This window comes from Lepisosteus platostomus, chromosome 5, assembly GCF_059453375.1.
Source record: "Lepisosteus platostomus isolate fLepPlt1 chromosome 5, fLepPlt1.hap1, whole genome shotgun sequence".
NCBI classification, from domain to species: Eukaryota; Metazoa; Chordata; class Actinopteri; order Semionotiformes; family Lepisosteidae; genus Lepisosteus; species Lepisosteus platostomus.
In genome coordinates, this window is record NC_142615.1 from 67584133 (window position 1) to 67610448 (window position 26316).

The 26316-nt window shown below is 61.3% G+C and overlaps 1 protein-coding gene across 5 annotated transcripts in view; it reads left to right on the plus strand.

Moving 5' to 3' along the window:
* The window catches only part of mdc1 (mediator of DNA damage checkpoint 1), a 34987-nt gene that overhangs the window by 1995 nt on the left and 6676 nt on the right, over window positions 1-26316 (plus strand). The window contains exons 3-8 of one of the 5 annotated variants that reach the window (XM_088632711.1): window positions 13928-14305; window positions 16003-16078; window positions 16460-18192; window positions 19353-19436; window positions 20581-22016; window positions 22053-23339. In XM_088632711.1, coding sequence (XP_088488837.1) covers window positions 13928-14305; window positions 16003-16078; window positions 16460-18192; window positions 19353-19436; window positions 20581-22016; window positions 22053-23339 — 4994 coding nt within the window. Of the gene's footprint in view, window positions 1-13927; window positions 14306-16002; window positions 16079-16459; window positions 18193-19352; window positions 19437-20580; window positions 23340-26316 lie in introns of all 5 variants that reach the window. The other 4 variants (XM_088632713.1, XM_088632712.1, XM_088632709.1 and 1 more) reach the window with 4 other exon arrangements.

Below are 26316 nucleotides of genomic sequence, written 5' to 3' on the forward strand. Positions count from 1 at the left end.
CAGCAGGTTCAGGTTCAGGATCAGGCAGCAGGTCCAGCGGGTTCAGGTTCAGGCAGCAGGTCCAGCAGGTCCAGCAGGTCCAGGTTCAGGCAGCAGGTCCAGCAGGATCAGGCAGCAGGTCCAGCAGGTCCGGGATCAGGCAGCAGGTCCAGCAGGTTCAGGCAGCAGGTCCAGCAGGTTCAGGTTCAGGCAGCAGGTCCAGCAGGTCTAGCATGTCTGGGTTCAGGCAGCAGGTCCAGCAGGTTCAGGTTCAGGTTTAGGCAGCAGGTTCAGGTCCAGGCATCAGTTCCAGCAGGTTCAGGCAGCAGGTCCAGCAGGTTCAGGTTCAGGCAGCAGGTCCAGCAGGTCTAGCATGTCTGGGTTCAGGCAGCAGGTCCAGCAGGTTTAGGCAGCGGGTCCAGCAGGTTCAGGTTTAGGCAGCGGGTCCAGCAGGATCAGGCTCAGGCAGCAGGTCCAGCAGGTGCAGGTTCAGGTTCAGGCAGCAGGTCCAGCAGGTTTAGGCAGCAGGTCCAGCAGGTTCAGGTTTAGGCAGCAGGTCCAGCAGGTTCAGGTTCAGGCAGCAGGTCTAGCAGGTGCAGGTTCAGGTTTAGGCAGCAGGTTCAGGTCCAGGCATCAGTTCCAGCAGGTTCAGGCAGCAGGTCCAGCAGGTGCAGGTTCAGGTTTAGGCAGCAGGTTCAGGTTCAGGCAGCAGGTCCAGCAGGTTCAGGTTCAGGTTTAGGCAGCAGGTTCAGGTCCAGGCATCAGTTCCAGCAGGATCAGGCAGCAGGTCCAGCAGGTCCAGGTTTAGGCAGCAGGTTCAGGTTCAGGCAGCAGGTCCAGCAGGTCCAGCATGTCTGCGTTCAGGCAGCAGGTCCAGCAGGTTCAGGTTTAGGCAGCAGGTCCAGGTTCAGGCAGCAGGTCCAGCAGGTGCAGGTTCAGGTTTAGGCAGCAGGGTTCAGGTCCAGGCATCAGTTCCAGCAGGTCCAGGCATCAGTTCCAGCAGGTTCAGGCAGCAGGTACAGCAGTTCCAGGCAGCAGGTCCAGCAGGTGCAGGTTCAGGTTTAGGCAGCTGGTTCAGGTCCAGGCATCAGTTCCAGCAGGTTCAGGCAGCAGGTTCAGGTTCAGGCAGCAGGTCCAGCAGGTTCAGGTTCAGGTTTAGGCAGCAGGTTCAGGTTCAGGCAGCAGGTCCAGCAGGTTCAGGCAGCAGGTCCAGCAGGTTCAGGTTCAGGCAGCAGGTCCAGCAGGATCAGGCAGCAGGTCCAGCAGGTCCGGGATCAGGCAGCAGGTCCAGCAGGTTCAGGCAGCAGGTCCAGCGGGTTCAGGTTCAGGCAGCAGGTCCAGCAGGTCTGGGTTCAGGCAGCAGGTCCAGCAGGTTCAGGTTCAGGCAGCAGGTCCAGCAGGTCTGGGTTCAGGCAGCAGGTTCAGGTCCAGCAGGTTCAGGTCCAGCAGGTCCAGCAGGTCCAGCAGGTTCAGGCATCAGCTCCAGCAGGTCCAGCAGGTCCAGCAGGTTCAGGCAGCAGGTCCAGCGGGTTCAGGTTCAGGCAGCAGGTCCAGCAGGTCTGGGTTCAGGCAGCAGGTTCAGGTCCAGCAGGTTCAGGTCCAGCAGGTCCAGCAGGTCCAGCAGGTTCAGGCATCAGCTCCAGCAGGTCCAGCAGGTCCAGCAGGTTCAGGCAGCAGGTCCAGCAGGTTCAGGTTCAGGCAGCAGGTCCAGCAGGATCAGGCAGCAGGTCCAGCAGGTCCAGGATCAGGCAGCAGGTCCAGCAGGTTCAGGTTCAGGCAGCAGGTCCAGCAGGTTCAGGCAGCAGGTCCAGCGGGTTCAGGTTCAGGCAGCAGGTCCAGCAGGTCTGGGTTCAGGCAGCAGGTTCAGGTCCAGCAGGTTCAGGTCCAGCAGGTCCAGCAGGTCCAGCAGGTTCAGGCATCAGCTCCAGCAGGTCCAGCAGGTCCAGCAGGTTCAGGCAGCAGGTCCAGCAGGTTCAGGTTCAGGCAGCAGGTCCAGCAGGTTCAGGTTCAGGCAGCAGGTCCAGCAGGTCCAGCAGGTCCAGCAGGTTCAGGCAGCAGGTCCAGCAGGTCCAGGTTCAGGCAGCAGGTCCAGCAGGATCAGGCAGCAGGTCCAGCAGGTCCAGGTTCAGGCAGCAGGTCCAGCGGGTTCAGGTTCAGGCAGCAGGTCCAGCAGGTCCAGCAGGTCCAGGTTCAGGCAGCAGGTCCAGCAGGTTCAGGCAGCAGGTCCAGCAGGTTCAGGTTCAGGATCAGGCAGCAGGTCCAGCGGGTTCAGGTTCAGGCAGCAGGTCCAGCAGGTCCAGCAGGTCCAGGTTCAGGCAGCAGGTCCAGCAGGATCAGGCAGCAGGTCCAGCAGGTCCGGGATCAGGCAGCAGGTCCAGCAGGTTCAGGCAGCAGGTCCAGCAGGTTCAGGTTCAGGCAGCAGGTCCAGCAGGTCTAGCATGTCTGGGTTCAGGCAGCAGGTCCAGCAGGTTCAGGTTCAGGTTTAGGCAGCAGGTTCAGGTCCAGGCATCAGTTCCAGCAGGTTCAGGCAGCAGGTCCAGCAGGTTCAGGTTCAGGCAGCAGGTCCAGCAGGTCTAGCATGTCTGGGTTCAGGCAGCAGGTCCAGCAGGTTTAGGCAGCGGGTCCAGCAGGTTCAGGTTTAGGCAGCGGGTCCAGCAGGATCAGGCTCAGGCAGCAGGTCCAGCAGGTGCAGGTTCAGGTTCAGGCAGCAGGTCCAGCAGGTTTAGGCAGCAGGTCCAGCAGGTTCAGGTTTAGGCAGCAGGTCCAGCAGGTTCAGGTTCAGGCAGCAGGTCTAGCAGGTGCAGGTTCAGGTTTAGGCAGCAGGTTCAGGTCCAGGCATCAGTTCCAGCAGGTTCAGGCAGCAGGTCCAGCAGGTGCAGGTTCAGGTTTAGGCAGCAGGTTCAGGTTCAGGCAGCAGGTCCAGCAGGTTCAGGTTCAGGTTTAGGCAGCAGGTTCAGGTCCAGGCATCAGTTCCAGCAGGATCAGGCAGCAGGTCCAGCAGGTCCAGGTTTAGGCAGCAGGTTCAGGTTCAGGCAGCAGGTCCAGCAGGTCCAGCATGTCTGCGTTCAGGCAGCAGGTCCAGCAGGTTCAGGTTTAGGCAGCAGGTCCAGGTTCAGGCAGCAGGTCCAGCAGGTGCAGGTTCAGGTTTAGGCAGCAGGGTTCAGGTCCAGGCATCAGTTCCAGCAGGTCCAGGCATCAGTTCCAGCAGGTTCAGGCAGCAGGTACAGCAGTTCCAGGCAGCAGGTCCAGCAGGTGCAGGTTCAGGTTTAGGCAGCTGGTTCAGGTCCAGGCATCAGTTCCAGCAGGTTCAGGCAGCAGGTTCAGGTTCAGGCAGCAGGTCCAGCAGGTTCAGGTTCAGGTTTAGGCAGCAGGTTCAGGTTCAGGCAGCAGGTCCAGCAGGTTCAGGCAGCAGGTCCAGCAGGTTCAGGTTCAGGCAGCAGGTCCAGCAGGATCAGGCAGCAGGTCCAGCAGGTCCGGGATCAGGCAGCAGGTCCAGCAGGTTCAGGCAGCAGGTCCAGCAGGTTCAGGTTTAGGCAGCGGGTCCAGCAGGATCAGGCTCAGGCAGCAGGTCCAGCAGGTGCAGGTTCAGGTTCAGTCCAGCAGGTCCAGCAGGTTCAGGCAGCAGGTCCAGCAGGCTCAGGTTCAGGCAGCAGGTCCAGCAGGTCCAGCAGGTCCGGGATCAGGCAGCAGGTCCAGCGGGTTCAGGTTCAGGCAGCAGGTCCAGCAGGTCTGGGTTCAGGCAGCAGGTTCAGGTCCAGCAGGTTCAGGTCCAGCAGGTCCAGCAGGTCCAGCAGGTTCAGGCATCAGCTCCAGCAGGTCCAGCAGGTCCAGCAGGTTCAGGCAGCAGGTCCAGCAGGTTCAGGTTCAGGCAGCAGGTCCAGCAGGATCAGGCAGCAGGTCCAGCAGGTCCAGGTTCAGGCAGCAGGTCCAGCGGGTTCAGGTTCAGGCAGCAGGTCCAGCAGGTCCAGCGGGTTCAGGCAGCAGGTCCAGCAGGTCCAGCAGGTCCAGGTTCAGGCAGCAGGTCCAGCAGGTTCAGGCAGCAGGTCCAGCAGGTTCAGGTTCAGGATCAGGCAGCAGGTCCAGCAGGTTCAGGCAGCAGGTCCAGCAGGTTCAGGTTCAGGCAGCAGGTCCAGCAGGATCAGGTTTAGGCAGCGGGTCCAGCAGGATCAGGCAGCAGGTCCAGCGGGTTCAGGTTCAGGCAGCAGGTCCAGCAGGTCCAGGTTCAGGCAGCAGGTCCAGCAGGATCAGGCAGCAGGTCCAGCAGGTCCGGGATCAGGCAGCAGGTCCAGCAGGTTCAGGCAGCAGGTCCAGCAGGTTCAGGTTCAGGCAGCAGGTCCAGCAGGTCTAGCATGTCTGGGTTCAGGCAGCAGGTCCAGCAGGTTTAGGCAGCGGGTCCAGCAGGTTCAGGTTTAGGCAGCGGGTCCAGCAGGATCAGGCTCAGGCAGCAGGTCCAGCAGGTGCAGGTTCAGGTTCAGGCAGCAGGTCCAGCAGGTTTAGGCAGCAGGTCCAGCAGGTTCAGGTTTAGGCAGCAGGTCCAGCAGGTTCAGGTTCAGGCAGCAGGTCTAGCAGGTGCAGGTTCAGGTTTAGGCAGCAGGTTCAGGTCCAGGCATCAGTTCCAGCAGGTTCAGGCAGCAGGTCCAGCAGGTGCAGGTTCAGGTTTAGGCAGCAGGTTCAGGTTCAGGCAGCAGGTCCAGCAGGTTCAGGTTCAGGTTTAGGCAGCAGGTTCAGGTCCAGGCATCAGTTCCAGCAGGATCAGGCAGCAGGTCCAGCAGGTCCAGGTTTAGGCAGCAGGTTCAGGTTCAGGCAGCAGGTCCAGCATGTCTGCGTTCAGGCAGCAGGTCCAGCAGGTTCAGGTTTAGGCAGCAGGTCCAGGTTCAGGCAGCAGGTCCAGCAGGTGCAGGTTCAGGTTTAGGCAGCAGGGTTCAGGTCCAGGCATCAGTTCCAGCAGGTCCAGGCATCAGTTCCAGCAGGTTCAGGCAGCAGGTACAGCAGTTCCAGGCAGCAGGTCCAGCAGGTGCAGGTTCAGGTTTAGGCAGCTGGTTCAGGTCCAGGCATCAGTTCCAGCAGGTTCAGGCAGCAGGTTCAGGTTCAGGCAGCAGGTCCAGCAGGTTCAGGTTCAGGTTTAGGCAGCAGGTTCAGGTTCAGGCAGCAGGTCCAGCAGGTTCAGGCAGCAGGTCCAGCAGGTTCAGGTTCAGGTTCAGGCAGCTGGTTCAGGTTCAGGCAGCAGGTCCAGCAGGTTCAGGTTTAGGCAGCAGGTCCAGCAGGTTCAGGTTCAGGCAGCAGGTCCAGCAGGTGCAGGTTCAGGTTTAGGCAGCAGGTTCAGGTCCAGGCAGCAGGTCCAGCAGGTGCAGGTTCAGGCAGCAGGTTCAGGTTCAGGCAGCAGGTCCAGCAGGTTCAGGTTCAGGTTTAGGCAGCAGGTTCAGGTCCAGGCATCAGTTCCAGCAGGTTCAGGCAGCAGGTACAGCAGGTTCAGGTTCAGGCAGCAGGTCCAGCAGGTCCAGCATGTCTGGGTTCAGGCAGCAGGTCCAGCAGGTTTAGGCAGCAGGTCCAGCAGGTTCAGGTTTAGGCAGCGGGTCCAGCAGGATCAGGTTCAGGCAGCAGGTCCAGCAGGTGCAGGTTCAGGTTTAGGCAGCAGGTTCAGGTTCAGGCAGCAGGTCCAGCAGGTCCAGCAGGTCCGGGATCAGGCAGCAGGTCCAGCGGGTTCAGGTTCAGGCAGCAGGTCCAGCAGGTCTGGGTTCAGGCAGCAGGTTCAGGTCCAGCAGGTTCAGGTCCAGCAGGTCCAGCAGGTCCAGCAGGTTCAGGCATCAGCTCCAGCAGGTCCAGCAGGTCCAGCAGGTTCAGGCAGCAGGTCCAGCAGGTTCAGGTTCAGGCAGAAGGTCCAGCAGGTTCAGGCAGCAGGTCCAGCAGGTCCAGGTTCAGGCAGCAGGTCCAGCAGGTCCAGCAGGATCAGGCAGCAGGTCCAGCAGGTCTGGGATCAGGCAGCAGGTCCAGCGGGTTCAGGTTCAGGCAGCAGGTCCAGCAGGTCCAGCAGGTCCAGGTTCAGGCAGCAGGTCCAGCAGGTTCAGGCAGCAGGTCCAGCAGGTCCAGCAGGATCAGGCAGCAGGTCCAGCAGGATCAGGCAGCAGGTCCAGCAGGTCTGGGATCAGGCAGCAGGTCCAGCGGGTTCAGGCAGCAGGTCCAGCAGGTCCAGCAGGTCCAGGTTCAGGCAGCAGGTCCAGCAGGTTCAGGCAGCAGGTCCAGCAGGTTCAGGTTCAGGATCAGGCAGCAGGTCCAGCAGGTTCAGGCAGCAGGTCCAGCAGGTTCAGGTTCAGGCAGCAGGTCCAGCAGGATCAGGTTTAGGCAGCGGGTCCAGCAGGTCCAGGTTCAGGCAGCAGGTCCAGCAGGATCAGGCAGCAGGTCCAGCAGGTCCGGGATCAGGCAGCAGGTCCAGCAGGTTCAGGCAGCAGGTCCAGCAGGTTCAGGTTCAGGCAGCAGGTCCAGCAGGTCTAGCATGTCTGGGTTCAGGCAGCAGGTCCAGCAGGTTTAGGCAGCAGGTCCAGCAGGTCCAGCAGGTTTAGGCAGCGGGTCCAGCAGGATCAGGCTCAGGCAGCAGGTCCAGCAGGTGCAGGTTCAGGTTCAGGCAGCAGGTCCAGCAGGTTTAGGCAGCAGGTCCAGCAGGTTCAGGTTCAGGCAGCAGGTCCAGCAGGTCTGGGTTCAGGCAGCAGGTTCAGGTCCAGCAGGTTCAGGTCCAGCAGGTCCAGCAGGTCCAGCAGGTTCAGGCATCAGCTCCAGCAGGTCCAGCAGGTCCAGCAGGTTCAGGCAGCAGGTCCAGCAGGTTCAGGTTCAGGCAGCAGGTCCAGCAGGATCAGGCAGCAGGTCCAGCAGGTCTGGGTTCAGGCAGCAGGTCCAGCAGGTTCAGGCAGCAGGTCCAGCAGGTTCAGGTTCAGGATCAGGCAGCAGGTCCAGCAGGTTCAGGCAGCAGGTCCAGCAGGTTCAGGTTCAGGCAGCAGGTCCAGCAGGATCAGGTTTAGGCAGCGGGTCCAGCAGGATCAGGCAGCAGGTCCAGCGGGTTCAGGTTCAGGCAGCAGGTCCAGCAGGTCCAGGTTCAGGCAGCAGGTCCAGCAGGATCAGGCAGCAGGTCCAGCAGGTCCGGGATCAGGCAGCAGGTCCAGCAGGTTCAGGCAGCAGGTCCAGCAGGTTCAGGTTCAGGCAGCAGGTCCAGCAGGTCTAGCATGTCTGGGTTCAGGCAGCAGGTCCAGCAGGTTTAGGCAGCGGGTCCAGCAGGTTCAGGTTTAGGCAGCGGGTCCAGCAGGATCAGGCTCAGGCAGCAGGTCCAGCAGGTGCAGGTTCAGGTTCAGGCAGCAGGTCCAGCAGGTTTAGGCAGCAGGTCCAGCAGGTTCAGGTTTAGGCAGCAGGTCCAGCAGGTTCAGGTTCAGGCAGCAGGTCTAGCAGGTGCAGGTTCAGGTTTAGGCAGCAGGTTCAGGTCCAGGCATCAGTTCCAGCAGGTTCAGGCAGCAGGTCCAGCAGGTGCAGGTTCAGGTTTAGGCAGCAGGTTCAGGTTCAGGCAGCAGGTCCAGCAGGTTCAGATTCAGGTTTAGGCAGCAGGTTCAGGTCCAGGCATCAGTTCCAGCAGGATCAGGCAGCAGGTCCAGCAGGTCCAGGTTTAGGCAGCAGGTTCAGGTTCAGGCAGCAGGTCCAGCAGGTCCAGCATGTCTGCGTTCAGGCAGCAGGTCCAGCAGGTTCAGGTTTAGGCAGCAGGTCCAGGTTCAGGCAGCAGGTCCAGCAGGTGCAGGTTCAGGTTTAGGCAGCAGGGTTCAGGTCCAGGCATCAGTTCCAGCAGGTCCAGGCATCAGTTCCAGCAGGTCCAGGCATCAGTTTCAGCAGGTTCAGGCAGCAGGTACAGCAGTTCCAGGCAGCAGGTCCAGCAGGTGCAGGTTCAGGTTTAGGCAGCTGGTTCAGGTCCAGGCATCAGTTCCAGCAGGTTCAGGCAGCAGGTTCAGGTTCAGGCAGCAGGTCCAGCAGGTTCAGGTTCAGGTTTAGGCAGCAGGTTCAGGTTCAGGCAGCAGGTCCAGCAGGTTCAGGCAGCAGGTCCAGCAGGTTCAGGTTCAGGTTCAGGCAGCTGGTTCAGGTTCAGGCAGCAGGTCCAGCAGGTCTGGGATCAGGCAGCAGGTCCAGCGGGTTCAGGCAGCAGGTCCAGCAGGTCCAGGTTCAGGCAGCAGGTCCAGCAGGTTCAGGCAGCAGGTCCAGCAGGTTCAGGTTCAGGATCAGGCAGCAGGTCCAGCAGGTTCAGGCAGCAGGTCCAGCAGGTTCAGGTTCAGGCAGCAGGTCCAGCAGGATCAGGTTTAGGCAGCGGGTCCAGCAGGATCAGGCAGCAGGTCCAGCGGGTTCAGGTTCAGGCAGCAGGTCCAGCAGGTCCAGGTTCAGGCAGCAGGTCCAGCAGGATCAGGCAGCAGGTCCAGCAGGTCCGGGATCAGGCAGCAGGTCCAGCAGGTTCAGGCAGCAGGTCCAGCAGGTTCAGGTTCAGGCAGCAGGTCCAGCAGGTCTAGCATGTCTGGGTTCAGGCAGCAGGTCCAGCAGGTTTAGGCAGCGGGTCCAGCAGGTTCAGGTTTAGGCAGCGGGTCCAGCAGGATCAGGCTCAGGCAGCAGGTCCAGCAGGTGCAGGTTCAGGTTCAGGCAGCAGGTCCAGCAGGTTTAGGCAGCAGGTCCAGCAGGTTCAGGTTTAGGCAGCAGGTCCAGCAGGTTCAGGTTCAGGCAGCAGGTCTAGCAGGTGCAGGTTCAGGTTTAGGCAGCAGGTTCAGGTCCAGGCATCAGTTCTAGCAGGTTCAGGCAGCAGGTCCAGCAGGTGCAGGTTCAGGTTTAGGCAGCAGGTTCAGGTTCAGGCAGCAGGTCCAGCAGGTTCAGGTTCAGGTTTAGGCAGCAGGTTCAGGTCCAGGCATCAGTTCCAGCAGGATCAGGCAGCAGGTCCAGCAGGTCCAGGTTTAGGCAGCAGGTTCAGGTTCAGGCAGCAGGTCCAGCAGGTCCAGCATGTCTGCGTTCAGGCAGCAGGTCCAGCAGGTTCAGGTTTAGGCAGCAGGTCCAGCAGGTTCAGGTTCAGGCAGCAGGTCCAGCAGGTGCAGGTTCAGGTTTAGGCAGCAGGGTTCAGGTCCAGGCAGCAGGTCCAGCAGGTCCAGGCATCAGTTCCAGCAGGTTCAGGCAGCAGGTACAGCAGTTCCAGGCAGCAGGTCCAGCAGGTGCAGGTTCAGGTTTAGGCAGCTGGTTCAGGTCCAGGCATCAGTTCCAGCAGGTTTAGGCAGCAGGTTCAGGTTCAGGCAGCAGGTCCAGCAGGTGCAGGTTCAGGCAGCAGGTTCAGGTTCAGGCAGCAGGTCCAGCAGGTTCAGGTTCAGGTTTAGGCAGCAGGTTCAGGTCCAGGCATCAGTTCCAGCAGGTTCAGGCAGCAGGTACAGCAGGTTCAGGTTCAGGCAGCAGGTCCAGCAGGTCCAGCATGTCTGGGTTCAGGCAGCAGGTCCAGCAGGTTTAGGCAGCAGGTCCAGCAGGTTCAGGTTTAGGCAGCGGGTCCAGCAGGATCAGGTTCAGGCAGCAGGTCCAGCAGGTGCAGGTTCAGGTTTAGGCAGCAGGTTCAGGTTCAGGCAGCAGGTCCAGCAGGCTCAGGTTCAGGCAGCAGGTCCAGCAGGTCCAGCAGGTCCGGGATCAGGCAGCAGGTCCAGCGGGTTCAGGTTCAGGCAGCAGGTCCAGCAGGTCTGGGTTCAGGCAGCAGGTTCAGGTCCAGCAGGTTCAGGTCCAGCAGGTCCAGCAGGTCCAGCAGGTTCAGGCATCAGCTCCAGCAGGTCCAGCAGGTCCAGCAGGTTCAGGCAGCAGGTCCAGCAGGTTCAGGTTCAGGCAGAAGGTCCAGCAGGTTCAGGCAGCAGGTCCAGCAGGTCCAGGTTCAGGCAGCAGGTCCAGCAGGATCAGGCAGCAGGTCCAGCAGGTCTGGGATCAGGCAGCAGGTCCAGCGGGTTCAGGTTCAGGCAGCAGGTCCAGCAGGTCCAGCAGGTCCAGGTTCAGGCAGCAGGTCCAGCAGGTTCAGGCAGCAGGTCCAGCAGGTCCAGGTTCAGGCAGCAGGTCCAGCAGGATCAGGCAGCAGGTCCAGCAGGATCAGGCAGCAGGTCCAGCAGGTCTGGGATCAGGCAGCAGGTCCAGCGGGTTCAGGTTCAGGCAGCAGGTCCAGCAGGTCCAGCAGGTCCAGGTTCAGGCAGCAGGTCCAGCAGGTTCAGGTTCAGGCAGCAGGTCCAGCAGGTTCAGGTTCAGGATCAGGCAGCAGGTCCAGCGGGTTCAGGTTCAGGCAGCAGGTCCAGCAGGTCCAGGTTCAGGCAGCAGGTCCAGCAGGATCAGGCAGCAGGTCCAGCAGGTCCGGGATCAGGCAGCAGGTCCAGCAGGTTCAGGCAGCAGGTCCAGCAGGTTCAGGTTCAGGCAGCAGGTCCAGCAGGTCTAGCATGTCTGGGTTCAGGCAGCAGGTCCAGCAGGTTTAGGCAGCGGGTCCAGCAGGATCAGGCTCAGGCAGCAGGTCCAGCAGGTGCAGGTTCAGGTTCAGGCAGCAGGTCCAGCAGGTTCAGGTTTAGGCAGCAGGTCCAGCAGGTTCAGGTTCAGGCAGCAGGTCTAGCAGGTGCAGGTTCAGGTTTAGGCAGCAGGTTCAGGTCCAGGCATCAGTTCCAGCAGGTTCAGGCAGCAGGTCCAGCAGGTGCAGGTTCAGGTTTAGGCAGCAGGTTCAGGTTCAGGCAGCAGGTCCAGCAGGTTCAGGTTCAGGTTTAGGCAGCAGTTTCAGGTCCAGGCATCAGTTCCAGCAGGTTCAGGCAGCAGGTACAGCAGGTTCAGGTTCAGGCAGCAGGTCCAGCAGGTCCAGCATGTCTGGGTTCAGGCAGCAGGTCCAGCAGGTTTAGGCAGCAGGTCCAGCAGGTTCAGGTTTAGGCAGCGGGTCCAGCAGGATCAGGTTCAGGCAGCAGGTCCAGCAGGTGCAGGTTCAGGTTAAGGCAGCAGGTTCAGGTTCAGGCAGCAGGTCCAGCAGGTTCAGATTCAGGTTTAGGCAGCAGGTTCAGGTTCAGGCAGCAGGTCCAGCAGGTTCAGATTCAGGTTTAGGCAGCAGGTTCAGGTTCAGGCAGCAGGTCCAGCATGTCTGGGTTCAGGCAGCAGGTCCAGCAGGTTCAGGTTTAGGCAGCAGGTCCAGCAGGTTCAGGTTCAGGCAGCAGGTCTAGCAGGTGCAGGTTCAGGTTTAGGCAGCAGGTTCAGGTCCAGGCATCAGTTCCAGCAGGTTAAGGCAGCAGGTCCAGCAGGTGCAGGTTCAGGTTTAGGCAGCAGGTTCAGGTTCAGGCAGCAGGTCCAGCAGGTTCAGGTTCAGGTTTAGGCAGCAGGTTCAGGTCCAGGCATCAGTTCCAGCAGGTTCAGGCAGCAGGTCCAGCAGGTTCAGGTTCAGGTTTAGGCAGCAGGTTCAGGTTCAGGCAGCAGGTCCAGCAGGTCCAGCATGTCTGGGTTCAGGCAGCAGGTCCAGCAGGTTCAGGTTCAGGCAGCAGGTCCAGCAGGTGCAGGTTCAGGTTTAGGCAGCTGGTTCAGGTTCAGGCAGCAGGTCCAGCAGGTGCAGGTTCAGGCAGCAGGTTCAGGTTCAGGCAGCAGGTCCAGCAGGTTCAGGTTCAGGTTTAGGCAGCAGGTTCAGGTCCAGGCATCAGTTCCAGCAGGTCCAGCAGGTTCAGGTTCAGGCAGCAGGTCCAGCAGGTTCAGGCAGCAGGTCCAGCAGGTGCAGGTTCAGGTTTAGGCAGCTGGTTCAGGTCCAGACATCAGTTCCAGCAGGTTTAGGCAGCAGGTTCAGGTTCAGGCAGCAGGTCCAGCAGGTTCAGGTTCAGGTTTAGGCAGCAGGTTCAGGTTCAGGCAGCAGGTCCAGCAGGTTCAGGCAGCAGGTCCAGCAGGTTCAGGTTCAGGTTCAGGCAGCTGGTTCAGGTTCAGGCAGCAGGTCCAGCAGGTTCAGGTTTAGGCAGCAGGTCCAGCAGGTTCAGGTTCAGGCAGCAGGTCCAGCAGGTGCAGGTTCAGGTTTAGGCAGCAGGTTCAGGTCCAGGCAGCAGGTCCAGCAGGTCCAGGCATCAGTTCCAGCAGGTTTAGGCAGCAGGTTCAGGTTCAGGCAGCAGGTCCAGCAGGTGCAGGTTCAGGCAGCAGGTTCAGGTTCAGGCAGCAGGTCCAGCAGGTTCAGGTTCAGGTTTAGGCAGCAGGTTCAGGTCCAGGCATCAGTTCCAGCAGGTTCAGGCAGCAGGTCCAGCAGGTTCAGGTTCAGGTTCAGGCAGCAGGTCCAGCAGGTTCAGGCAGCAGGTCCAGCAGGTTCAGGTTCAGGTTCAGGCAGCTGGTTCAGGTTCAGGCAGCAGGTCCAGCAGGTTCAGGTTTAGGCAGCAGGTCCAGCAGGTTCAGGTTCAGGCAGCAGGTCCAGCAGGTGCAGGTTCAGGTTTAGGCAGCAGGTTCAGGTCCAGGCAGCAGGTCCAGCAGGTCCAGGCATCAGTTCCAGCAGGTTTAGGCAGCAGGTTCAGGTTCAGGCAGCAGGTCCAGCAGGTGCAGGTTCAGGCAGCAGGTTCAGGTTCAGGCAGCAGGTCCAGCAGGTTCAGGTTCAGGTTTAGGCAGCAGGTTCAGGTCCAGGCATCAGTTCCAGCAGGTTCAGGCAGCAGGTCCAGCAGGTTCAGGTTCAGGTTCAGGCAGCAGGTCCAGCAGGTTCAGGCAGCAGGTCCAGCAGGTGCAGGTTCAGGTTTAGGCAGCAGGTTCAGGTTCAGGCAGCAGGTCCAGCAGGTTCAGGTTCAGGTTTAGGCAGCAGGTTCAGGTCCAGGCATCAGTTCCAGCAGGATCAGGCAGCAGGTCCAGCAGGTCCAGGTTTAGGCAGCAGGTTCAGGTTCAGGCAGCAGGTCCAGCAGGTCCAGCATGTCTGGGTTCAGGCAGCAGGTCCAGCAGGTTCAGGTTCAGGCAGCAGGTCCAGCAGGTGCAGGTTCAGGTTTAGGCAGCTGGTTCAGGTTCAGGCAGCAGGTCCAGCAGGTGCAGGTTCAGGCAGCAGGTTCAGGTTTAGGCAGCAGGTCCAGCAGGTTCAGGTTCAGGTTTAGGCAGCAGGTTCAGGTCCAGGCATCAGTTCCAGCAGGTTCAGGCAGCAGGTCCAGCAGGTTCAGGTTCAGGCAGCAGGTCCAGCAGGTTCAGGCAGCAGGTCCAGCAGGTGCAGGTTCAGGTTTAGGCAGCTGGTTCAGGTCCAGACATCAGTTCCAGCAGGTTTAGGCAGCAGGTTCAGGTTCAGGCAGCAGGTCCAGCAGGTGCAGGTTCAGGCAGCAGGTTCAGGTTCAGGCAGCAGGTCCAGCAGGTTCAGGTTCAGGTTTAGGCAGCAGGTCCAGCAGGTTCAGGCAGCAGGTCCAGCAGGTTCAGGCAGCAGGTCCAGCAGGTTCAGGTTCAGGTTCAGGCAGCTGGTTCAGGTTCAGGCAGCAGGTCCAGCAGGTTCAGGTTTAGGCAGCAGGTCCAGCAGGTTCAGGTTCAGGCAGCAGGTCCAGCAGGTGCAGGTTCAGGTTTAGGCAGCAGGTTCAGGTCCAGGCAGCAGGTCCAGCAGGTCCAGGCATCAGTTCCAGCAGGTTTAGGCAGCAGGTTCAGGTTCAGGCAGCAGGTCCAGCAGGTGCAGGTTCAGGCAGCAGGTTCAGGTTCAGGCAGCAGGTCCAGCAGGTTCAGGTTCAGGTTTAGGCAGCAGGTTCAGGTCCAGGCATCAGTTCCAGCAGGTTCAGGCAGCAGGTCCAGCAGGTTCAGGTTCAGGTTCAGGCAGCAGGTCCAGCAGGTTCAGGCAGCAGGTCCAGCAGGTGCAGGTTCAGGTTTCGGCAGCAGGTTCAGGCAGCAGGTCCAGCAGGTCCAGGTTCAGTGTCTCGTGAGTGTGTGGCGGCAGCAGATCTGCTCTCGGGTCGCAGTCGCTGTGGATTGTGGGAATGACCCCCCCCCTCTCCTGCAGAGTTCGACCTGTACCCCGGGCAGAACCTGGTAGGCCGGGACCCGGGCTGCGCGGTGCCCCTGCCCGCGGGCTCGGTGTCGCGGCGCCACGCCATGCTGGAGATCGCGGGCGGCGAGCACCTGCTGCAGGACCTGGGCAGCCTGAACGGCACCCGGCGCGGCCGCCGGCCCCTGCGCCCGCGGGCCCTCTACGCCCTGGAGCACGGCGACCTGCTGCTCTTCGCCGACCTGCCCTGCCAGTACCTCCAGCTGGACCGCCGGGACACCCCCGCCCGCCCCCGGCCCCTGGCCCTGGAGAAGACCCCCGCGCCCTCCACGCTGCTGGTGCTCGACTCGGGCGACGAGGACGAGGGGGCCAGGGGGCGGGGAGCTGCCTCAGGTGGGTCTCCTTTCCTGCTCGCCGCTCGAACCCGCGTCTCCAGGACCGGAGAGCCCAGCCGTGTCGGTGCTCTGTGTCTGTGTGTCTGTGCCGTGTGTCTCTGTTTGTGTGTATCGTGTGTGTCGGTGCTCTGTGTCTCGGTGTGTGTGTATCATGTGTGTCGGTGCTCTGTGTCTCGGTGTTTGTGTATCGTGTGTGTCGGTGCTCTGAGTCTCGGTGTGTGTGTATCGTGTGTGTCTGTGTGTATCGTGTGTGTCGGTGCTCTGTGTCTCTGTGTGTCTGTATTGTGTGTGTCGGTGTTCTGTGTCTCGGTGCATCTGTATCGTGTGTCTAGGTGTGTCTGTATCGTGTCTGTCGGAGCTCTGTGTCTTGGTGTGTGTGTGTATCGTGTGTTGGTGCTCTGTGTCACAGTGTGTCTGTAATCGGTGCTGTGTTGCTGTGTGTCTGTGTCGGGGGCTCTGTGTCGTGGTGTGCCTGTAATCAGTGCTGTGTTGCTGTATGTCTGTGCCGGGGGCTCTGTGTCGTGGTGTGTCTGTAATCGGTGCTGTGTGTCTGTGTTGGTGCTCTGTGTCACAGTGTGTCTGTAATCGGTGCTGTGTTGCTGTGTGTCTGTGTCGGGGGCTCTGTGTCGTGGTGTGTCTGTAATCGGTGCTGTGTTGCTGTGTATCTCTGTGTCGGGGGCTCTGTGTCGTGGTGTGTCTGTGATCGGTGCTGTGTTGCTGTGTGTCTGTGTTGGTGCTCTGTGTCGTGGTGTGTCTGTAATCGGTGCTGTGTTGCTGTGTGTCTGTGTCGGGGGCTCTGTGTCGTGGTGTGTCTGTAATCGGTGCTGTGTTGCTGTGTGTCTGTGTTGGTGCTCTGTGTCGTGGTGTGCCTGTAATCAGTGCTGTGTTGCTGTATGTCTGTGCCGGGGGCTCTGTGTCGTGGTGTGTCTGTAATCGGTGCTGTGTGTCTGTGTTGGTGCTCTGTGTCACAGTGTGTCTGTAATCAGTGCTGTGTTGCTGTGTGTTTGTGTCGGGGGCTCTGTGTCGTGGTGTGTCTGTAATCAGTGCTGTGTTGCTGTGTATCTCTGTGTCGGGGGCTCTGTGTCGTGGTGTGTCTGTAATCGGTGCTGTGTTGCTGTGTGTCTGTGTTGGTGCTCTGTGTCGTGGTGTGTCTGTAATCAGTGCTGTGTTGCTGTGTGTCTGTAATCAGTGCTCTGTGTCGTGGTGTGTCTGTAATCGGTGCTGTGTTGCTGTGTGTCTGTGTCGGGGCTTTGTGTCACAGTGTGTCTGTAATCAGTGCTCTGTGTCGTGGTGTGTCTGTAATCAGTGCTCTGTGTCACAGTGTGTCTGTAATCAGTGCTCTGTGTTGCTGTGTGTCTTTGTCGGTGCTCTGTGTCGCGGTGTGTCTGTAATCAGTGCTCTGTATCGTGGTGTGTCTGTAATCAGTGCTGTGTTGCTGTGTGTGTTTGTCGGGGGCTCTGTGTCGTGGTGTGTCTGTAATCAGTGCTGTGTTGCTGTGTGTCTTTGTCGGGGGCTCTGTGTCGTGGTGTGTCTGTAGTCGGTGCTCTGTGTCGTGGTGTGTGTGTATCGTGTGTCTGTAATCTGTGCTCTGTGACCTGCCTGTGAACTATGTGCAGGGGCTGCTGTGCTGTGCTGTGCTTGACCCTGACCTTGAGTCTCTGACCCTTGACCCTTCACCCCCCTCTTTCTCTCCAGAGTCGGAGTCGTCCCGGAGTCAGTGTGCCACCAGCAATTCCTTCCTGTCTCCTGCCAGCGCTGTCATCCCCGAGAGGTGAGGGAGCGCCGCGAGCCGTCCTGTCCGTCCCCCCAGAGCCGTCCTGTCCGTCCCCCCGAGAGCGATCATCTCCGTCCCCCCCAGAGCGGTCCTGTCCGTCCCCCGAGAGCCGTCCTGTCCGTCCCCCGAGAGCGATCCTGTCCGTCCCCCGAGAGCCGTCCTGTCCGTCCCCCGAGAGCCGTCCTGTCCGTCCCCCGAGAGCCGTCCTGTCCGTCCCCCCGAGAGCCGTCCTGTCCGTCCCCCCCAGAGCCGTCCTGTCCGTCCCCCCCAGAGCCGTCCTGTCCGTCCCCCCCAGAGCCGTCCTGTCAGTCCCCTCGAGAGTGGTCAGTGGTGGTTTGTTTCCCTCTCCTCAGCCTCTCTGCCCGTCTCTCTCTGCAGCGATGCCGAGAGCCCGGTGACCCCGGGTTCGAGCCCCAGCGTGGTGCCCGGGGACGAGTCGGACTCGGACTCTGAACCGGGGGCGGTGAGGAGGAGGAGGAGGAGGAAGGGGCCGCAGACCTGCGTCGCCGAGGAGACCGACCCGCGGGGAGCCAGGCCGGGCTGGACCAGAATCAAAGCCCGGGATTCTGGAGGGAGAGGTTCTGAGTCCCCGCACAGGACTGGGACGCCCCAGAACGGGGGGGAGGTGGGGGTCTCGAACGGGAAGACCCGGGAGGTGCCTGTCCACCCAGAACCGGGCCCGGTACTGCCCCCCGAGCAGGCCAAGAAGATCGGACCAGAACCGGGCGCCTTTCACCTGGACAGCGACACGGATGTAGAGGAAGAGGAGACATCGAGAGCCCCAGAAGCCCAAAACCAGACCGAACCGAACCCAGATACTGTCCCAGAACAGCCCAAGAAGATCGGATCAGAACCAAGTGCCTTTCATCTGGACAGCGACACGGATGTAGAGGAAGAGGAGACATCAAGAGCCCCAGAACTCCCAAACCAGGCGGAACTGGACCCAGCTACTGTCCCAGAACAGCCCAAGAAGATCGGATCAGAACCGAGCGCCTTTCACTTAGACAGCGACACCGATGTAGAGGAAGAGGAGACATCGAGAGCCCCAGAACTCCAAAACCGGGCCGAACTGGACCCAGATACTGTCCCAGAACAGCTCAAGAAGATCGGATCAGAACCGAACGCCTTCCACCTGGACAGCGACACGGACGTAGAGGAAGAGGAGACATCGAGAGTCCAAAACCCGGAAGAACCAGACCCAATTCTACACCCTGAGCAGCCCAAGAAGATCGGATCAGAACTAAGTGCCTTTCATCTGGACAGCGACACCGACGTAGAGGAAGAGGAGACATCAAGAGCCCCAGAACTCCCAAACCGGGCCGAACCGAACCCAGATACTGTCCCAGAACAGCTCAAGAAGATCGGATCAGAACCGAACGCCTTTCATCTGGACAGCGACACGGATGTAGAGGAAGAGGAGACATCAAGACCCCCAGAACCCCCAAACCGGGCCGAACCGAACCCAGATACTGTCCCAGAACAGCTCAAGAAGATCGGATCAGAACCGAACGCCTTCCACCTGGACAGCGACACCGACGTAGAGGAAGAGGAGACATCAGGAGCCCCAGAACCCCAAAACCGGGCTGAACTGAACCCAGATACTGTCCCAGAACAGCTCAAGAAGATCGGATCAGAACCGAACGCCTTTCACTTAGACAGCGACACGGATGTAGAGGAAGAGGAGACATCAAGAGTCCAAAACCCGGAAGAACCAGACCCAATTCTACACCCTGAGCAGCCCAAGAAGATCGGATCAGAACCAGGTGCCTTCCACCTGGACAGCGACACCGACGTAGAGGAAGAGGAGACATCAGGAGCCCCAGAACCCCAAAACCAGGCCGAACTGGACCCAGATACTCCCCCAGAACAGCCCAAGAAGATCGGATCAGAACCGAACGCCTTCCACCTGGACAGCGACACTGACGTGGAGGAAGAGGAGGCTGAGGACCGGGCTCGGGACCGCAGAACCGCAGGTCCGGACCCGTGCGGAGACGAGGAGGGGACAGCGCTGACGTGTTCAACCCCACTGCGTCCGGAGGGCGGTCCGTCCCGGGCCAGCCCCCTGCTGAGCGACCCGGACAGCTCTGGACCCGGCCGGGCAGACAGCGAGGGTGAGAGAGCAGGGTCAAAACATGGTACAGCGCAGTAGAGCCCAGTGAGATCGGGGTAAAAACACAGGACAGCGCAGTAGAGCCCAGTGAGATCAGGGTAAAAACACAGGACAGTGCAGTACAGCCCAGTGAGATCAGGGTAAAAACACAGGATGGCGCAGTACAACCCAGTGAGATCAGGGTAAAAACACAGTGCAGTGCAGTACAGCCCAGTGAGATCAAGGTAAAAACACAGGATGGCGCAGTACAGCCCAGTGAGATCAGGCTAAAAACACAGGACAGCGCAGTAGAGCCCAGTGAGATCAGGGTAAAAACACAGGACAGCGTAGTGAGATCAGGGTAAAAACACAGGACAGTGCAGGACAGCGCAGTGAGATTAGGGTAAAAACACAGGACAGCGCAGTGAGATCAGGGTAAAAACACAGGACAGTGCAGGACAGCCCATTGAGATCAGGGTAAAAACACAGGACAGCGCAATAGAGCCCAGTGAGATCGGGGTAAAAACACAGGACAGTGCAGTAGAGCCCAGTGAGATCAGGGTAAAAACACAGGACAGCCCAGTGAGATCAGGGTAAAAACACAGGACAGCCCAGTGAGATCGGGGTAAAAACACAGGACAGTGCAGTCGAGCCCAGTGAGATCAGGGTAAAAACTCAGGACAGAGCAGTACAGCCCAGTGAGATCAGGGTAAAAACACAGGACAACGCAGAACAGCCCAGTGAGATCAGGGTAAAAACACAGGACAGAGCAGTACAGCCCAGTGAGATCAGGGTTAAAACAGTACAGTGCAGTAAAGCACAGTGAAATCTGGGTAAAAACACAGTACAGTGTAGCAAAGCCCAGTGAGATCAGGGTAAAAACACAGGACAGAACAGTACAGCCCAGTGAGATCAGGGTAAAAACACAGGACAGAACAGTACAGCCCAGTGAGATCAGGGTAAAAACACAGGACAGAGCAGTACAGCCCAGTGAGATCAGGGTAAAAACACAGGACAGAGCAGTACAGCCCAGTGAGATCAGGGTAAAAACACAGGACAACGCAGAACAGCCCAGTGAGATCAGGGTAAAAACACAGGACAGCGCAGTAAGAACAGGAGGCCGCCGGGCTGTGCAGTGCATTGTTGTGGGAGTCGCTGAGTCTGGTTTGTTCCTGGTTGCAGGTGGAGGAGAGGAGGAGGAGGATGAAGAGGAAGAGGAAGAGGAGGAGACACAGGCCTTCCTCGCTCTCGGACATCCTTTCCGCTGTGAGAGAGACACGGTCCCCACCCCCACCCCCACCCCCACTCCCACTCTCACCAGCAGCCATCTTACCCTGTAACTCCCAGCTGGCAGCCCCACCAGAGCCCAGCAGTGTGAGCCTGGCCAGTACCTGGAGGGGAGACTGCTGGGAAAACACAGAGGCTGCTGCTGGGAGAGGTGTGAGTGGAGCCAGCAGGGGGCGCTCTCACCCTGCGCTCTGTGTGGGTCCTGATGCCCCAGTATAGGGACGGGGACACTGGACTGTAAACAGGCGCTGTCCTGTGGATGAGACGTCAAACCGAGGTCCTGACTCTCTGTGGTCACTAACAATCCCAGGGTGTCTCTCGAGAAGAGTAGGGGTGTTACCCCAGTGTTCTGGCCAAATTACCCCCCCTGGTCTTTACCCATCATGGCCTAATAACCCCCCTCTCTGAACTGGCGCCATCCCTCTGCTCTCCTCCCCACTGAGAGCTGGTGTGTGGGGAGAGGACTGGGGCGTCATCCAGGTGGGGCTGCACACTGGTGGTGGTGGAGGGGATCCCCAGGACCTGTAAAGAGCTGCACACTGGTGGCGGTAGTGGGATCCCCAGGACCTGTAAAGAGCTGCACACTGGTGGGGGTAGTGGGATCCCCAGGACCTGTAAAGAGCTGCACACTGGTGGCGGTAGTGGGATCCCCAGGACCTGTAAAGAGCTGCACACTGGTGGGGGTAGTGGGATCCCCAGGACCTGTAAAGAGCTGCACACTGGTGGCGGTAGTGGGATCCCCAGGACCTGTAAAGAGCTGCACCCTGGTGGCAGTAGTGGGATCCCCAGGACCTGTAAAGAGCTGCACCCTGGTGGCGGTAGTGGGATCCCCAGGACCTGTAAAGAGCTGCACACTGGTGGGGGTAGTGGGATTCCCGTGACCTGTAAAGAGCTGCACACTGGTGGCGGTAGTGGGATCCCCAGGACCTGTAAAGAGCTGCACCCTGGTGGCGGTAGTGGGATCCCCAGGACCTGTAAAGAGCTGCACACTGGTGGGGGTAGTGGGATTCCCGTGACCTGTAAAGAGTGGAGAGTCCAGAAAAGTGCTATAGTAGTGATTATTATTATTATGGTTATTATTATCATCATTACTCTCACTGACGCTGCCTGTTCTCCTCTGCAGGTCCGGTGGGCCCGGTCCGGCGGCGCCGCGGCGAGGAGGAGGAGGAGGGGGAGGAGGAGGAAGAGGAGGATGTGTTCATCGCCGAGACCCAGTCCTTCTTCACGGAGAGCAGCTCCGAGGACACCGGGCTGGAGGCCACCCAGTCCTTCCTGACTGAACCGGACCCACCCGATCAGAACCGCCTGGCCCAGACAGCCGTGTCGGACAGCACTGAGCCCACCCAGGCCTTCCTGACCGAACCGGACCGACCCGATCAGAACCTCCTGGCCCAGTCAGACAGCACCAAACCGGACCGACCGGATCAGAACCTCCTGGCCCAGACGACCCTGTCGGACAGCACTGAGCCCACCCAGGCCTTCCTGACCGAACCGGACCGACCCGATCAGAACCGCCTGGCCCAGACAGCCGTGTCGGACAGCACCGAGCCCACCCAGGCCTTCCTGACCGAACCGGACCGACCCGATCAGAACCTCCTGGCCCAGACGGCCCAGTCGGACAGCACCGAGCCCACCCAGGCCTTCCTGACCGAACCGGACCGACCCGATCAGAACCGCCTGGCCCAGACAGCCGCGTCAGACAGCACCGAGCCCACCCAGGCCTTCCTGACCGAACCGGACCGACCCGATCAGAACCTCCTGGCCCAGACGGCCGTGTCGGACAGCACCGAGCCCACCCAGGCCTTCCTGACCGAACCGGACCGACCGGATCAGAACCGCCTGGCCCAGACAGCCGTGTCGGACAGCACCGAGCCCACCCAGGCCTTCCTGACCGAACCGGACCGACCGGATCAGAACCGCCTGGCCCAGACAGCCGTGTCGGACAGCACCGAGCCCACTCAGGCCTTCCTGACCGAACCGGGCCGACCCGATCAGAACCTCCTGGCCCAGACGGCCCAGTCGGACAGCACCGAACCGGGCCGACCCGAACAGAACCTCCTGGCCCAGATAGCCGTGTCGGACAGCACCGAGCCCACTCAGACCTTCCTGATCGAACCGGACCGACCCGATCAGAACCTCCTGGCCCAGACGGCCCAGTCGGACAGCACCGAGGAGCCCACCCAGGTGACCCCAGAGCCAGAGGGAGCGCCCCGCGACTCCGAGCCCCTCAGCCTGCCGCGCGGACACCCCCGGAGCAGACGGACCCCGGCCCCCCGTCTGCCCGAGGAGCCGGCCGAACCGGGTCGCACCGAAGGGGGGGCTGGGCCCGCGAGAGAGGAGGAGGAGCGGGGGTCGGGGGTCGTGCAGACCCCCCGGAGGAGGAGAGGAGGAGAGCGAGCCAGGAGCACGCGGAGGACGAAGGGCGCGGGGCGGGGGGCCGAGCCGGGCTCTGCGGTGGGGGAGTCCCAGCCCGGGACCAGGCGGTCGGCAAGGACTCGAGCGGGACCCAGAGCCGCTGGGGGGAGCGGGGGGCACCCTGGGCAGGCGGGAGCGTCAGAGGTCAGGGGTCACCCTGGGCAGGCGGGAGCGTCAGAGGTCGGAGGTCGCTCTGAGCAGAGTGAAGTTTCCGAGGTCAGAGTCTTCCCTGAACACGCTGAGGGGTCAGAGGTCGGAGGTCCCCCTGGCCAGGCTGAAGGGTCAGAGGTTGGAGTGCGTCTTGGGCAGGTAGAAGACTCAGAGGTCAGAGGTCATCCTGAACAGGCCAAAGGGTCAGAAGTCAGGGGGCACCCTGGGCAGGCGGGAGCGTCAGAGGTCGGAGGTCGCTCTGAGCGGAGTGAAGTTTCCGAGGTCAGAGTCTTCCCTGAACACGCTGAGGGGTCAGAGGTCGGAGGTCCCCCTGGCCAGGCTGAAGGGTCAGAGGTCGGAGCTCGTCTTGGGCAGATAGAAGACTCAGAGGTCAGAGGTCATCCTGGACGGGCCAAAGGGTCAGAGGTCAGGGGGCACCCTGGGCAGGGGGGAGCGTCAGAGGTCGGAGGTCATCTTGAGCAGGCGGAAGGGTCAGAGGTCAGAGGTCATCTTGAGCAGGCAGAAGGGTCAGAGGTCGGAGGTCGGTCTGAGCAAGGTGAAGTTTCCGAGGTCAGAGTCTTCCCTGAACATGCTGAGGGGTCAGAGGTCGGAGGTCCCCCTGGCCAGGCTGAAGGGTCAGAGGTCGGAGCTCGTCTTGGGCAGGTAGAAGACTCAGAGGTCAGAGGTCATCCTGAACAGGCCAAAGGGTCAGGGGTCAGGGGTCGCCCTGAGCAGGCTGTGGCCAGCGAGTCCGTGTCTGGCGGGGGAGCCCGGCGGCTGCGATCGGCGTCCGCCCGCTCGGAGGCGGAGGGGGCCCCCGAGGCCGGAGGGGCGGGGCCGGGGGTCCGGCGGGGGGCGCGCAGGAGTGGGCGCGCGGGCGGGGCGCAGCAGCAGGCCGTCCCGGAGGCCCCCCCAGTAGGGCAGCCGGCCAGGGCCAGGCGGGGCCCGGGGGCCGACCCGCCGGCCCAGGAGAGCAGCAGCAGGAGGAGGACGGGCCGGTCGGCACAGAAGAGGAGCCGGGAGACCGCGGCACAGGGGCAGGAGGAGGAGGAGGCCAGCAGGGGGAGCTCCAGAGCTCGGGGGGCCCGGCCGGGGCAGGAAGAAGAGGGGGAAGAGGAGGCCCACTCTGGCTCTGGAGACCAGTCCGGGCCGACCCAGCGGGACCCAGGGATCCGAGCGGAGGAGGAGGAGGAGGGTGGAGCCCTCAGGAACCCGCCAGAGGAAGAGCAGGGGCCGCGGCCCGCCAGGCCAGCCCGGAGGCAGGGGCGCCGGGGCACTGCTGGGGCCGGGCAGAGAGAGGACAACGGGACAGGGGAGGTGAGGGGGCGGGACCGCTGGGGCACACACACACTCCCACTCACTCTCACACTCCCACACACACACACACACACACACACACACACACACTCCCAGGGCCAGGGCACTGCTGGGGCCGGGCAGAGAGAGGACAACAGGACAGGGGAGGTGAGGGGGCGGGACCGCTGGGGCACACACACACTCACACACACACTCACACACACACACACACTCACACACACACTCACTCACACTCACACACACACACACACACACACACACACACACACACACACACTCACACACTCCCAGGGCCAGGGCACTGCTGGGGCCGGGCAGAGAGAGGACAACAGGACAGGGGAGGTGAGGGGGCGGGACCGCTGGGGCACACACACACTCACACACACACTCACACACACACACACACACACACACTCACACACTCCCACACACTCACACTCCCACACACACACTCACACACACACACACACTCCCAGGGCCAGGGCACTGCTGGGGCCGGGCAGCGAGAGGACAACGGGACAGGGGAGGTGAGGGGGCGGGACCGCTGGGGCACACACACACTCACACACACACTCACACACACACTCACACCGACACACACACTCCCAGGGCCAGGGCACTGCTGGGGCCGGGCAGAGAGAGGACAACGGGACAGGGGAGGTGAGGGGGCGGGACCGCTGGGGCACACACACACTCACACACACACACACTCACACACACACACACACACACACACACCGACACACACACTCACACCGACACACACACTCCCAGGGCCAGGGCACTGCTGGGGCCGGGCAGAGAGAGGACAACGGGACAGGGGAGGTGAGGGGGCGGGACCGCTGGGGCACACACACACTCACACACACACTCACACACACACTCACACCGACACACACACTCCCAGGGCCAGGGCACTGCTGGGGCCGGGCAGAGAGAGGACAACGGGACAGGGGAGGTGAGGGGGCGGGACCGCTGGGGCACACACACACTCACACACACACACACTCACACACACACACACACACACACACACACCGACACACACACTCACACCGACACACACACTCCCAGGGCCAGGGCACTGCTGGGGCCGGGCAGAGAGAGGACAACGGGACAGGGGAGGTGAGGGGGCGGGACCGCTGGGGCACACACACACTCACACACACACACTCACACACACACACACACACACACACTCCCAGGGCCAGGGCACTGCTGGGGCCGGGCAGAGAGAGGACAACGGGACAGGGGAGGTGAGGGGGCGGGACCGCTGGGGCACACACACACTCACACACACACACACTCACACACTCCCAGGGCCAGGGCACTGCTGGGGCCGGGCAGAGAGAGGACAACGGGACAGGGGAGGTGAGGGGGCGGGACCGCTGGGGCACACACACACACACACACACACACTCACACACTCCCAGGGCCAGGGCACTGCTGGGGCCGGGCAGAGAGAGGACAACGGGACAGGGGAGGTGAGGGGGCGGGACCGCTGGGGCACACACACACCCACACACACACTCACACACACACACACACACACTCACACACACACACACACACACACACACACACACTCCCAGGGCCAGGGCACTGCTGGGGCCGGGCAGAGAGAGGACAACGGGACAGGGGAGGTGAGGGGGCGGGACCGCTGGGGCACACACACACTCAAACACACACACTCACACACTCCCACACACTCACACACACACACACACTCCCAGGGCCAGGGCACTGCTGGGGCCGGGCAGAGAGAGGACAACGGGACAGGGGAGGTGAGGGGGTGGGACCGCTGGGGCACACACACACTCAAACACACACACTCACACACTCCCACACACTCACACACACACACACACTCCCAGGGCCAGGGCACTGCTGGGGCCGGGCAGAGAGAGGACAACGGGACAGGGGAGGTGAGGGGGCGGGACCGCTGGGGCACACACACACCCACACACACACTCACACACACACTCACACCGACACACACACTCCCAGGGCCAGGGCACTGCTGGGGCCGGGCAGAGAGAGGACAACGGGACAGGGGAGGTGAGGGGGCGGGACCGCTGGGGCACACACACACTCACACACACACACACACTCCCACACACTCACACACACACTCACACACACACACTCACACACACACACACACTCCCACACACTCACACCGACACACACACTCCCAGGGCCAGGGCACTGCTGGGGCCGGGCAGAGAGAGGACAACGGGACAGGGGAGGTGAGGGGGCGGGACCGCTGGGGCACACACACACACACACACACACACTCCCACACTCTCACACACTCCCACACACACACACACACACACACTCCCAGGGCCAGGGCACTGCTGGGGCCGGGCAGAGAGAGGACAACGGGACAGGGGAGGTGAGGGGGCGGGACCGCTGGGGCACACACACACTCACACACACACTCACACACACACTCACACCGACACACACACTCCCAGGGCCAGGGCACTGCTGGGGCCGGGCAGAGAGAGGACAACGGGACAGGGGAGGTGAGGGGGCGGGACCGCTGGGGCACACACACACTCACACACACACTCACACACACACACACACACACACACTCACACACACACCCACACCGACACTCAAACACACACACACACACACACACACACACTCCCACACAGACACACACACACCCTCACACTCCCACACTCCCACACCGACACACTCAAACACACTCCCACACTCTCACACTCCCACACACCCACACACACACCCACACACTCACACTCACACACTCACACACACACCCACACACACACACACTCCCACACTGACACACTCACACACACTCCCACACTCCCACACTCACACACTCAAACACTCACACACACACTCACACTCCCACACCGACACACTCAAACACACTCAAACACACTCCCACACCGACACACTCCCACACCGACACACTCCCACACACACACACACTCCC